General features: G+C 36.7%; 2 protein-coding genes across 2 annotated transcripts; both read right to left on the bottom strand.

Annotated features, from left to right (window-relative positions):
• Positions 1-6,009: 6,009 nt before the first annotated feature.
• LOC112517487 (pathogenesis-related protein PR-1 type-like) lies at positions 6,010-6,495 on the bottom strand. The gene has a single exon (XM_025124933.1). It carries the CDS (start codon positions 6,493-6,495, stop codon positions 6,010-6,012), a length of 486 nt encoding a protein of 161 aa, XP_024980701.1.
• A 4,354-nt stretch (positions 6,496-10,849) lies between these two features.
• On the bottom strand, positions 10,850-11,332 carry LOC112517298 (pathogenesis-related protein PR-1 type-like). The gene has a single exon (XM_025124687.1). The coding sequence runs from the start codon at positions 11,330-11,332 to the stop codon at positions 10,850-10,852; it is 483 nt and encodes a 160-aa protein (XP_024980455.1).
• Between the last annotated feature and the right edge of the window lie 3,107 nt (positions 11,333-14,439).

Raw genomic sequence — 14,439 nt, 5'->3', positions numbered from 1 at the left:
ATAATATAACATAAAATTGTTGATAAATACTAATTTATTTTTGTTTATTCTACTTTTATTATGGGTAAATTAATTTGTAGGCCCCGAAGTAGTCTCGTATTTTCATAAACAAGGGTATTCTCATTTGAATCTTCGCATATACATATATCTATATATATATATATATATATATATATATTTATATATAAAGAGATAGAGAGATAGAGAGTGAGTTGTGTTCTTGAGTTAGATATTTGAAATAAGTGGGATACATCTAATTTGACCGAACAAATAATCAATTATAATATCCGGTGAATAGAACCGATCCAATTCTCTCATCTACCAGATTTTATTGGATTGTTTGTTCAAAGTTAATTGGATTTGATTGTTCTGCAATACACATGGATTATAGTGATGACAAACGTCGTCGCTAAAATTCAAAGTATCGTTGCAGGTGTAATACTATTTAGTTAGTATCTGAAAAACGTATAGGATGACAAGCATCCATAACTGCAATGTCTTATAGATATGACATGTCATCGCAATATAGGCCAATATCATAAAATAAAAAAAGTAACTTAGCGACGACATATCGTCTCTATAAGTAACGCTCTTAGTTATCCGAGAATAGCATGTAGAGACGATTGTCAAAGTTGTAGACATCTTCTTTAATTTTCCTTTTTGGATGTTTTTTTAGGTTGTCTTTTTCCCAATTCTATTATAAATGTGATTTAGAATTTTTGTACTAATTGTAATATAGATCGACATTTAAAAAGACAAATATCAATAATAAACACAAAGTTAAGTGTCACAATGTGAAGTGTTAATATCTGAATACAAATACAAATATCTCATCGATCGTCCCTTAATTGCTTATTATCATCATTCTTATCTGTATCTTGATTCGTTTTTTGGACCGTAATCATCATTTTGTTTATTTTCTCAATATCTATAAGATGGTAATTTTTTGTAAAATAGGTCATCGTAAGTGTTAGTAAACAATTTTGCAACCATTGTTCATAGTAAACTTTGGGGGATAACTCTGGGCTTATAAGTCAAATCGAGATGATTCTTGACATTGTTTAGGTTTTCAAGAAAAATTGGAAATCTAAATCATATAACTAGTTCGTAAATAGTCATAAAACAAATGAAACAAGAAAGTGTTGTAGGACATAAAGTAAATGAAATTCAGGCTTGTTTTAGGGAAAATGAGAAATGTGAGACCAATAAATACAATCTTTTGTCATTGTTATTTTTCATTTCTTATATTTTTATAACCAAACATTCTTCACAAGAGCATCTTAATCTTACTACCACACTCAAATCATAACACACTTGTACATAAAGATTGGCAAAAGAATCCGTGATTCATTAGCAAACATCCATAGAATATATACAAGTATAATAGCCAACTATCCTAAAATACAAGAGTGTAAATATGGAAGAAATATACAATAATAATAACAATATATACGGTCTAATACTCCCCGGCAGTTGAAGCAGGAGGAGAGCGGATGCATAAACTGGAGCGGAAGCGCTGAAACAGCTGTCGTGGAAGACCCTTAGTAAAGATATCGGCATACTGATGTTCAGTGGGCACATGAATCACTCGAATTCGACCGATTTTGACGAGCTCTCGAACAAAATGGATATCTATCTCAACATGTTTAGTTYGCTRGTGTTGCACCGGGTTATCAGACAGATAYACAGCRGAAATATTATCACAGTATACGAGCATGGCTTTGGTGACCGGTACATGGAGCTCGAGAAGYAAATTTCTGAGCCAACTAGTTTCAGMTGTGGCGTTAGCAACACCCTTGTATTCCGCCTCGGCACTTGAACGTGAGACAGTTGGTTGTCGTTTAGAGGACCAGGAGACGAGATTGTCCCCCAGAAAGACACAATACCCCGAGGTTGATCTACGAGAATCAGGACATCCCCCCCAGTCAGCGTCAGAATACGCCGTGATTCGAAGGTTGGGGGACTTAAGAATGTGCAGGCCATGATCCGAAGTCCCTTTAATGTACCGGAGTATCCGTTTGAGGAAGTTAAAGTGGGGTTCTCTGGGTGCATGCATGAATAGACAAACTTGTTGCACGGCATATGTGATATCCGGTCGTGTGAAGGTGAGATATTGAAGAGCACCGGCGAGACTACGGTAAAGAGTATCATCTTTCAATGGCTCCCCGGCAGTGGCACTGAGCTTGGACGTGGTATCAACTGGTGTGGCCACAGAGTTACAGCCCGTCATGTTAGCCCGCTCAAGAATAGAATTCACATATTGCGATTGAGACAAAAAAATGCCACGATCTGTATGAGTCACCTGTATACCAAGAAAATGATGTAATCTCCCCAAGTCAGTCATTGCAAATTCCTTTGAAAGAGTATTGATGACTGAGTGGAGAAAGGTATCGGTAGAGGCCGTGAGAATAATGTCATCGACATATAACAATAAGTAAGCAATGTTGTTCCCCTTGCGATAGACAAAAAGCGATGTATCGGATGCGGCACTCTTGAAACCCGTAGATGTAATAAAGGTAGCAAAGCGATGGTACCAAGCGCGTGGGGCCTGCTTAAGACCATACAATGATTTTCGTAACCTGCACACAAACTCAGGGTGATGTCGATCGATAAAACCGGGAGGTTGATGCATATAAACAGTTTCCGCCAAGTTGCCGTGAAGAAACGCATTTTTAACATCAAGTTGATGAATTGACCACGATCGGGAAACAGCAAGTGTGAGCACGGTACGGATGGTAGTAGGTTTAACAACTGGGCTGAACGTTTCATCACAATCAATGCCAACCTGCTGAGATTTACCATTAACCACAAGTCTAGCTTTGTATCGAGCTAAAGTGCCATCCGCGTGGAATTTGTGGCGATAAAGCCACAAGCATCTAATAATATGGGCATCAGGCGGTTTAGGGACCAATTCCCATGTGTCATTGTCACATAAAGCTTTATATTCATCCTTCATAGCATGATTCCAGTTAGGGTCGAGAAGGGCTAGGTGGGGGTTTTTAGGAAGCGGAGAAATAGTAGAGGTGTGAAGGTTTAGACGTTGTGTGGGTTTGAGGGTGCCAAGACGAGACCGAGTCGTCATGGGGTGAGGGAGAACGGGAAGTGGCGGTGATGGAGATGGTGATGGCGTCGAGTGAGTGGAAGTGGAATCAGAAGATGGCGAGTGAGTGGGTTCAGTGTGAGACGGGGGGGAATGGGGTGACGGTGGCGTAGATGAGGTGGAGGGTGTAGGCGATGTAGGAGGGGGTGGTGGTGGCGAGGGTGAGGATGGTTGGAAGTGGTGGATTGTTGAAGGAAGGTTGGTGTCAGATGATAAGAACCGGTAGTCATGGGAGGTGGTAGAGGTAGGAGTGGCAAATGGAAAAACGGTTTCGTCAAACGTGACATGACGAGATAGATGAATTTTGCCGGTGGTGGGATCAAGACAACGATAACCCCGATAGTTGGCGGGGTAGCCAAGAAAAACGCAGCGTATGGAACGAGGGCTAAGTTTATGATCACGAGTAGCTGAGAGGTTAGGGTAACAGGCACACCCAAACACACGAAGGTGATCATAAGACGGGTTGCGACGAAAGAGGATCGAGGTGGGGGTTTGGTAGTGAAGTAATTTTGTGGGTGTGATGTTATGAAGGTAAGTAGCAGCATGTAGGGCATCAACCCAAAAGGCCGGAGGTAGAGATGCATGAGCAAGAAGCACAAGAATTATTTCATTGAGTCGGCGAATCATGCGTTCAGCCTTGCCATTTTGTGGGGAAGTTTGAGGGCACGAAAAACGAAATTGGAGGCCATGTGTGGAAGCAAAGTCTGTAAACTGTTTATTATCAAACTCACCACCCATGTCACATTGAAAACTTTTGATTTTAGTGTGAAATTGAGTTTGAATGTACGAATGAAATTGAGAAAAACGAGAGAAGGTTTCCGATTTTAGTTTTAATGGATATACCCAGACATATTGTGTGAAGTTATCGATGAGAACCATATAATATTTGTATCCATTTTTACTAAAAATCGGGGAAGTCCACAAGTCGCAATGTATAATGTCAAAGGGCAGCAATGTATTAGACATAGAATTATAAAATGGTAATCGCTTGTGTTTTGATGTTTGACAAGAATGACAAAGAGAAGGAGTATTACTAGAACTCTTATTACAAGAAATAATAGACCTTGAACGCAAATAATCAATGATATTTCCGGCCGGATGTCCAAGTCGAAAATGCCATAAGTCGGAAGATGACACTGATAAAAGTGTAGGATGCGAGTGTGCCGGATTGGTGAAGGGGTAAAGAGCTCCGGTACTATTATGTCTGGTAAGGATCTTCCCACTCTGAAGGTCCTTCACAGAAAAACCACGAGGATCAAATTCAACAGAAACACTGTTATCAATAGTGAATTGACGGACGGACACAAGGTTTTTGATAATTCCGGGTGTGTATAAGACATCATTAAGACGAAGAGGTTTCGGTTTGGTTAGAATGGTATTATTACCCGAACCTCTAACTRGAATATCATTACCATTACCGACAAATATAGATTTTATATGACTATGAGTAGAGAATTGATCGATAATACCTGAGTCACCCGTAAGGTGAGACGACGCACCGGTGTCCATGTACCATTGAGAGTCATCAGGCGGTTCCATTGTCATAGTCTGAAAAGCAGTGCCAATGTCAGTGGGATCCAACGCATTAAGAGATCCGGCAGCATGGGCTTGGGGAGCATCATTAGCGCGCTGAGTTGGTTCAAACGGCCGAGTAGAAGTGCGGTGGTGTGATGGTTGTGGACGTGGCTGAGGATACCACGGATAGGTCCATCCCTGTTGAGTAGGATACGGACACGGTGGTGGCATCATAGCCCACCATGGCGGTGCAGTTTGAGAGCCATAGGATGTGTCCGGCGAGCGGTTTGAATGTTGGCCATGAGAGCGATTTGAAGGCTGTCCATGCTGGTTGAACCGATTCGAACCCCTCGGGTTTGATCTGCCTTGGTTCTGCCGAGAAGAAAGAGGGCGAGAAGAGGGTGGTCCACGACCGGAACGATTGGGTTGGTGATGATCAGCAACAACGTTGGCTTCTCTAGCAGTGGATGAATTTGCCTTTGCCCGTGCAAGTTGTCGATTGTGTTCAAGCTGTAGCATGCTTCGGGCGGTGTCCCAATCAGGAAGGGTTTGGTTGATGTAGGCAGCGGCGGTGTCAAACTCTGATGGGAGGCCTCGTACCAACTGAAGGACCAAGCGTTGTTCATTGACCGGGTTGTCAACATCGTTCAATTGATCGGCCAAGTCTTTCAGTTTTTGGCAATAGTCATCAAGGGAAGTCGAGGCTTGGAGGGTGAGGTTGGTGAATTCATGTTCTAGAGCAGCGGCTCGGGATCCTTTATTGCAGAGAAAGATGTTCTTAATCTTCTCCCAGGCTTCAAAAGCAGACGAGTCTGGTTCGAGAACTCGAATCAGCAGGTCGTCGGAAAGGGATCCATAGATCCATTGTAACACAATAGCATCGATTTCTGCCCATTGATTATAGGCATCATCGATATTAGCAGGTGGTCGAGTACCATCAATATGATCTAACACCTTGTATGCACGAGCATGAATGCGAAATAGTTTGACCCACGAAGAATACGTAACCTTGACTCCATCCAAAACTCGAACTTTGTTCTGGATGTTCGTTACCGTGTAAGCCGGATGGAGAGATGCAGTCTTCTGAGGGATCAGATCTTCCTTCGCCATTGAGAAAAAATGAAGACGGTCGCCGGAAAACTGATCGGGGAAGATGAATCAGCCGTGGCTGATGAGAGAGAGAGAGAGAAAAGAGGGCTCTGATACCATAAAGATTGGCAAAAGAATCCGTGATTCATTAGCAAACATCCATAGAATATATACAAGTATAATAGCCAACTATCCTAAAATACAAGAGTGTAAATATGGAAGAAATATACAATAATAATAACAATATATACGGTCTAATAGTACATACTCAGCTCATTTGGAATCAAATCTTCACTCGTAGCTAATTAATATGGTTTCTCACCATTGTTCCCCGAAGGATAATAATTGCAAGTCACGAACCAAGCATTTAATGTATTGCATTTAACCCTGGCACACCCAATAAGGGTCGATTTTCTCCAAACCACTTGAGTATAGCTCACACACCTCCTCATCTGAGTGCAAGAGTTCGACTTGTAATCATAATTAGCTTTCTCTATGATCCACAATTTCACCGCATCCATACCCGAGAATTCTCCCGTCCCAGTGGCAAGATTCTCACCGTATTGTGAAGAGTTCGAGTGTTGCGGATCACAATCGGTCTTTCTTTTATTGGCATGGTTTTCAGCAAATTTAGCCAACTTAGCATCCCACGCCACAGGCCCGACACCAACCTCTTTTCGAGCCTGATTGTGGGCATTCACGAAGTCTTGTGGTGCATTTTGGGCATAAGAGAAATGTAGGCATGCTATCAATATAGCACAAACAAGTGACATGTTACGTGAGTACCCCATATTTCTATAACAACTCGATCATCAATCTATAAGACATGTATACTAAGTTCATGGGATTTAAATGATATTTATAGGGAGAAATTGATGTGAATATGAAAGAACCCAAAGAAAGACGAAAACCAAGAGGACATTTATTCATGGAGGAAAATGTTGCAAAATTTTTCGTTAACACAAGTCTTAGGCAGAAGAACTACCATACCTAAATCGTAAACATACGAAACTAGTGAAATTATATTGAATGAATTTTAATTTTATAAATACAAAAAAAGAAAAAAAAACATAACCCGTCAGGTAAAATATGTTCTTCACAAAGTATATATCATGCTTTTTTAGGTGATGTTCTCGTACGTCCTTGTGAAAAATTAATAGTGCATTTTTCTAAGTATATATGATATTTATACAAGGCAAATAGATCTCATACACACTAATTGGTGGTGGATGGTTGAGCTACCTGATACCGCTAGAACAAAGACCGTCTTTTGGTAATAATAATTCATTTTCATGTTGATGTCAACATTTATTGTAAACAAAATTTTGACCAACACTGATCATTTGAGCATATATAAGAGGATGTTGGTGATAGCTTAATAACCTGAATTAGCTGTATAGCTTATTTGTTAAGCCATACATGATTGTTCGGTTGTGACTTAATGATATAGTTAGTGACTTCTTCGGTCTGCCAACTAATAGGTGTTGTCTACATTCAGCAGAAGTTTTTTCCATCGGTGCCCTTATGAGCTCTACATAACCTCCGGAAAAAACCCACCGTAACAAAAGCTCCTGGAAACCCCATGATCAAATGGATATCTTTTGTGGGTTTAAATAAAATCGAAACATTATTTTGCCGCCAATAATTTATGAAAGTGAAAAAAAGGAAGAAAATGTTTTAGCCCTCTATAACAAACCTCGCCAAAAGAAAAATTATGTTCTTACTAATCAAATATAAAAAATTGTGGGAATTTGTTCTTTCTTGAAGATGGTGAGGAAGGTGAAGAATCCAGAAAAGAGGGGGGGGGGGGGGGGGTTGGGGCACCTGCTCTTTTTTTCTTCGGTAGAAGAGAAGGGGTAGGGGAGGTGTCTTAAGGGCCGTTTACCTAAATGCTTATCGAGTAAGCGCTTACCTAAGGAAGTTGTGAATGACTTATACGAATGGTATTTATGAGGAAATATAGATGTGAATACGAAAGAAGCGTAACAAAGTTGAAAAACAAGAGGAAGATTTCATGGAGTACAAAGTTGCAATTTTTTTTGTTCGACTCAAATTTTAGGTACAATAACCACCATGAATTACTAAACGTAGAAAACTAGTGAAGCTATGATAAACTACTATATATTTAATTATACATATATTGTCAATTTCAAAATAAAATCACAAGTATATGAGGACATCAATTTACCTGCTAGTAGGGGTACGGTTGKAGAGAGTTATTSGAGTCGATAACAATGATCGAAATTGGATAATTCAATTGTAAGTGGATTGTACTGAATTCAAAATTTCAATATTCAAATTAGATCATCCCGTCRTCATTAGATTGTACTTCAAAATCTAAAATATACAAAATCTATTGGATCTTCAATATGTGCTTCATTAATGTGAAGGTTTTGTGTATTTCTTGTGAACGTTCGTTGTATTTTTCATGGGAAGCTTCGTTTTTTTCCTGTGAAGGTTTGAGTTCTTTTGTTGTTGTGAATGTTCGCTCTTTTGGTGTGAAGGTTGATGAGATGAGCATATCCAGGGTCTAAGATGTGCTTTTATGGGTCTCGTGAAAATTCAGTAGTTTCACATGATCCCAATTTGCCTTCTAAGATTCAAGAATGAATGATTTATTTTACATGATATTTGTATTTCTTATTTTGATACTAGACTTGTTTTTTTTCTTTCTAATTATTTATGTTTATGATTAGAGGGAGGTTTAAAAGAAAACTGTAAAAAATAAATAAAATGAAAGACTAAGGGGCCGTTTACCTAAACACTTGCCCGATAAGCACTTACTGGTAAAATTCAACACTATCGCTTATTTACTGGTTAGATTTTATTCACTAAAATGCCTTGTATGCAACAATTTATCCTGTTAAGCGCTAACCATGGTAAGAGTCATCGTCCTTACTTATCGGATAAGACTCTCGATTCTTTCTTTCGCTCTTATCGGGTAAAATTATTAGCCCTTGTCATATTCATCCGGTAAGTAAAATGACTTGGTAAGCGCTTACCTTGGTAAGCGCTTCCCCGGGTAAGCGTTGGGTAAACGGCACCCAAGAAGCACGTTGGTAACCATTCATTTGACGATATGCACATATGTATATATATGGAGGGGTTCAACCAAGAATACCCTGTTTTATGAAGATGCGAGAATATTTATAGGCTTCAAAATTATTTAACTCATAATTAAAATTAAAAGAACAAAAAGTCAATAGATAAGAATAATAATGTGGTTTCGTATTTATCTATAATCTTAGTGTTTTCATCATCCTTAAAATCACGTATATAAAATATACTCACCGATCACAATGTATTACACGTGATAATTAAATATGTTGGTTATGCATTCAATGTTGTTAGCAAAATCACATAATTATCAAAGCTTTAATTATCATAGGAAATTCATATTATTATCACAACATTATCACATCATTATTAATAATAGACACATCGACAAAAGAAGTCTTTCATGAAACTAGCAACATTTAATGGATAAAGACAAATATAATATAACATTGATAAATACTAATTTATTTTTGTTTATTCTACTTTTATTATGGGTAAATTAATTTGTAGGCCCCGAAGTAGTCTTGAATTTTCATAAACAAGGGTATTCTCATTTGAATCTTCACATATACATACATACATATACATGTACACACACACATATATATATATATATATAATATATATAGAGAGAGAATGATAGAAAGAGAGTTGTCTTCTTAAGTTAGATATTTGAAATAAGTGGGTTAAAATATTGGATATATCCAATTTGACCTAACGAATAATCAATTATAATATCCGGTGAATAGAACCAATCCAATTCTCTTATCTACCAGATTTTATTGACCGCTTGTTTAAAGTTAATTGGATTTGATTGTTCTGCAACACACGGATTATAGTGATGACAAACATCGCCGCTAAAATTCAAAGTCATCGTTACAGGTGTAATACTTTGAAGAAGTTAGTATCTGAAAAACGTATAGGATGACAAGCATCCATAACTGCAACGTCTTATAGATATGACATGTCATCGCAATATAGGCCAATATCATAAAATAAAAAAAGTAACTTAGCGACGACATATCGCCTCTATAAGTGACGCTTTTAGTTGTCCAAGAATAGCATGTAGAGACGATTGTCAAAGTTGTAGACATCTTTTCTAATTTTCTTTTTTGGATGCTTTTTTTAGGTTGTCTTTTTCCCAATTCTATTATACATGTGATTTCGAATTTTTGTACTAATTGTAATATAGATCGACATTTAAAAAGACAAATATCAATAATAAACACAAAGTTAAGTGTCACAATATGAAGTGTTAATATCCGAATACAAATACAAATATCTCATCGTCCCTTAATTGCATATTGTCATCATTGTTATCTGTATCTTGATTCGTAATTTGGACCGTAATTTTTCTGATACTGTTTATTTTCTCAATATCTACAAGATGGTGAATTTTTGAAAAATAGGTCATCGTAAGTGTTAGTAAACTCATAGTAAACAATTTTGCAACCATTCTTCGTTGTAAACTTTGGGGGATAACTCTTGGCTTATAAGCAAGGACGGACCCAATAATTTTTGGATACGCTGGCACCATATAAAATAGTTGCACCTGTTAGAATAAAAACGGTTGCGTCTTTCATGAACCTAATTTTTTTTACCTTACCACGGAGGAACAATACGGTAGCACGTGCCACCTAACCACCCCTCAAGGTCCGTCTATGCTTATAAGTCAAATCGAGATGATTCTTGACGTTGTTTAGGTTTTCGAGATCCATAAGCTCTTAAAATTGGAAATCTAAATCATATAACCGGTTCGTAAATAGTCATAAAACAAACGAAACAAGAAAGTTAGTGTTGTGAGACAAAGTAAATGAAATTCAGGCTTATTTTAGGGGAAAATGAGAAACGAGAGACGAATTTGAAAGAAATACAATTCGAAAATATAGATTTTAAATATTGCAACGACGTAGTTTTTAGTACTTCTTCCTTTTAAAACCAATAAATACAATCTTTTGTCATTGTTATTTTTCATTTCTTATATTCTTATAACCAAACATTCTTCACAAGAGCATCTTAATCTTATTACCACACTCAAATCATAACACACTTGTACATACTCATTTGGAATCAAATCTTCACTCGTAGCTAATATGGTTTCTCACCATTGTTGCCCGAAGGATCATAATTGCATGTCACGAACCAACCATTTGTATTGCATTTAACCCTGGCACACCCAATAAGGGTCGATTTTCTCCAAACCACTTGAGTGTAGCTCCCACACCTCCTCATCTGAGCGCAAGAGTTCGACTTGTAATCATAATTAGCTTTCTCTGTGATCCACAATTTCACCGCATCCATACCCGAGAATTCTCCCGTCCCAGTGGCAAGATTCTCACCGTATTGTGAAGAGTGCGAGTGTTGTGGTGCGCAATCGGTCTTTCTTTGATTGGCATAGTTTTCAGCAAATTTAGCCAACTTAGCATCCCACGTCACAGGCCCGACACCAACCTCTTTTCGAGCCTGATTGTGGGCATTCACGAAGTCTTGTGGTGCATTTTGGGCATAAGAGAAATGTAGGTATGCTATCAATATAGCACAAACAAGTGACATGTTACGTGAGTACCCCATATTTCTATAACAACTCGATCATCAATCTATAAGACATGTATACTAAGTTCATGGGATTTAAACGATATTTATACGGAGAAATTGATCTGAATAGGAAAGAACCCAAAGAAAGACGAAAACCAAGAGGACATTTTCATGGAGGAAAATGTTGCAAATTTTTTCGTTAACACAAGTCTTAGGCAGAAGAACTACCATACCTAAATCGTAAACATACGAAACTAGTGAAATTATATTGAATGAATTTTAATTTTATAAATACAAAAAAAGAAAAAAAAACATAACCCGTCAGGTAAAATATGTTCTTCACAAAGTATATATCATGCTTTTTTAGGTGATGTTCTCGTACGTCCTTGTGAAAAATTAATAGTGCATTTTTCTAAGTATATATGATATTTATACAAGGCAAATAGATCTCATACACACTAATTGGTGGTGGATGGTTGAGCTACCTGATACCGCTAGAACAAAGACCGTCTTTTGGTAATAATAATTCATTTTCATGTTGATGTCAACATTTATTGTAAACAAAATTTTGACCAACACTGATCATTTGAGCATATATAAGAGGATGTTGGTGATAGCTTAATAACCTGAATTAGCTGTATAGCTTATTTGTTAAGCCATACATGATTGTTCGGTTGTGACTTAATGATATAGTTAGTGACTTCTTCGGTCTGCCAACTAATAGGTGTTGTCTACATTCAGCAGAAGTTTTTTCCATCGGTGCCCTTATGAGCTCTACATAACCTCCGGAAAAAACCCACCGTAACAAAAGCTCCTGGAAACCCCATGATCAAATGGATATCTTTTGTGGGTTTAAATAAAATCGAAACATTATTTTGCCGCCAATAATTTATGAAAGTGAAAAAAAGGAAGAAAATGTTTTAGCCCTCTATAACAAACCTCGCCAAAAGAAAAATTATGTTCTTACTAATCAAATATAAAAAATTGTGGGAATTTGTTCTTTCTTGAAGATGGTGAGGAAGGTGAAGAATCCAGAAAAGAGGGGGGGGGGGGGGGGGTTGGGGCACCTGCTCTTTTTTTCTTCGGTAGAAGAGAAGGGGTAGGGGAGGTGTCTTAAGGGCCGTTTACCTAAATGCTTATCGAGTAAGCGCTTACCTAAGGAAGTTGTGAATGACTTATACGAATGGTATTTATGAGGAAATATAGATGTGAATACGAAAGAAGCGTAACAAAGTTGAAAAACAAGAGGAAGATTTCATGGAGTACAAAGTTNGGAAGGTTAATGACAGCACCTGGTCCTTTTTGCTTCATTAGAAGAGAAGGGGTAGGGGAGGTGTCTTGTGTCTGATTCTTGTGTATATATGTGCATAAATATACATGATGTATACATATATACATCCATATATAGTGAGTGGGAGGCTTATTAATCATCTGAGATTATGTGAGATCTGTTTTAAACCACTTATTTGAATTTTGAGCCTATTTCAATTAGGGTTGTAAATGAATCTAACGTTTAGTGAAGCATCCATGAACTGCTCGGTGAGAAGTTCGTTTATTTAATAAATGAACTAGCATTAATAAGTTTTTTTATTGGTTTAGTTAAACGAACGAACATGAACATTAGTCTTGTTTGTTCATTTATGTTCATGAACCTTTGTTTATTTACATTCGTTTATATATTAAATTTAATATATAATTTTTTATTTATTTAGTTTAAATTCAAATAACATTTATTTAAGTTTTAACTTTGTAGAATTTATTTTGATTTAAATTTCATCATCATTTTGTTTTATTTGAAATTTTTATCTTTTCATTGTTTATGTTCGTTTAGGCCTGTTCGTTTATGTTCGTTCGTTTAGTATGTTAACGAACGAACATGAACATACCTTATTTCTAAACGAACGAAGACGAATACAAAGATTTTCGTTCGTTTACCATTCGTTTGTTCGGAAGTTAAACGAACGAACATGAACAATATTCTGTTCGTGTTCGTTTGGTTCGTTTACAGCCCTAATTACAATGATCAAAATTGGATATTCAATTGTAATTGAATTGTATTGAACCTAAAATTCCAATATTCAAATTAGATCAACCGGTTGTCATTAGATTATACTTCAAAATCTAAAATATACAAAATTTATTGGATATTCAAATGTGTTGCATGCATGCGAAGGTTTCTGTGTATTTCTTGTGAACGTTCGTACTCTTTTTCCTGTGAAGGTTTGATTTTTTTGTTGTTGTTGTGAATGTTTGTTCTGTGAAGGTTGATGAGATGAGAATTTCCAATGTCTAAGATGTGCTTTTATGGATCTCATGAAAAATAGTGGTCTCATATGATCCCAATTTGCCTTCTAAGATTCAAGAATGAATGATTTATTTTACATGATATTTGTATTTGGTATTTTGATGCTATACTTGTGTTTTTTTAATTAATTTATGATTTCTGCTTATAATTAGAGGGAGACTCAAGGTAAAACTGCAAAAAATAAATAAAACGAAAAACTAAGGAGCACGTTGGTAATCATTCATTTGATGGTGTGCACATATGTATATATAGGCAAGGGTTCAAACAAGAATATCCATGTTTTACGAAAATGTGAAAACATTTCTAGGCCTCGAAATTACTTAACTCATAATTAAAATTAAAAGAAAAGAAAGTAAATAGAGAAGAATAATAATGTGTTTTCGTATTTATCTATAATCTTGGTGATTTCATCATCCCTAAAATCACGTACATATAATATATACTCACCGATCATAATGTATTACATGTGATAAATATGTTGGTTATGCATTGAAAGATGTTAGCAAAATCACATCATTATCAAAGCATTAATTATCACATAATTATCACAGAAAAATCATATTATTATCACAATATTATCACATCATCATCGATAGCAGAGACATCGACGAAATAAGTCTTCCATGAAACTAGCAACATTTAACGGATAAAGACAAATATAATGTAACCGAAAATTGTTGATAAATACTAATTTAGTTTTGTTTATTCTACTTCCATTATGGGTAATTAAATTAATTTGTAGGCCCCAAAATATTCTCGTATTTCCATAGAGAAGGGTACTCTCATTTGAATCTTCACGCGCGCACACACACACACACATATATATATATATATATAT

This window comes from Cynara cardunculus, assembly GCF_001531365.2.
Source record: "Cynara cardunculus var. scolymus isolate 2C chromosome LG 8, CcrdV1, whole genome shotgun sequence".
Classification (NCBI taxonomy): domain Eukaryota; kingdom Viridiplantae; phylum Streptophyta; class Magnoliopsida; order Asterales; family Asteraceae; genus Cynara; species Cynara cardunculus.
Note: the sequence above shows the minus strand (reverse complement) of the source record. Positions and strands in the feature narration are given on the sequence as shown.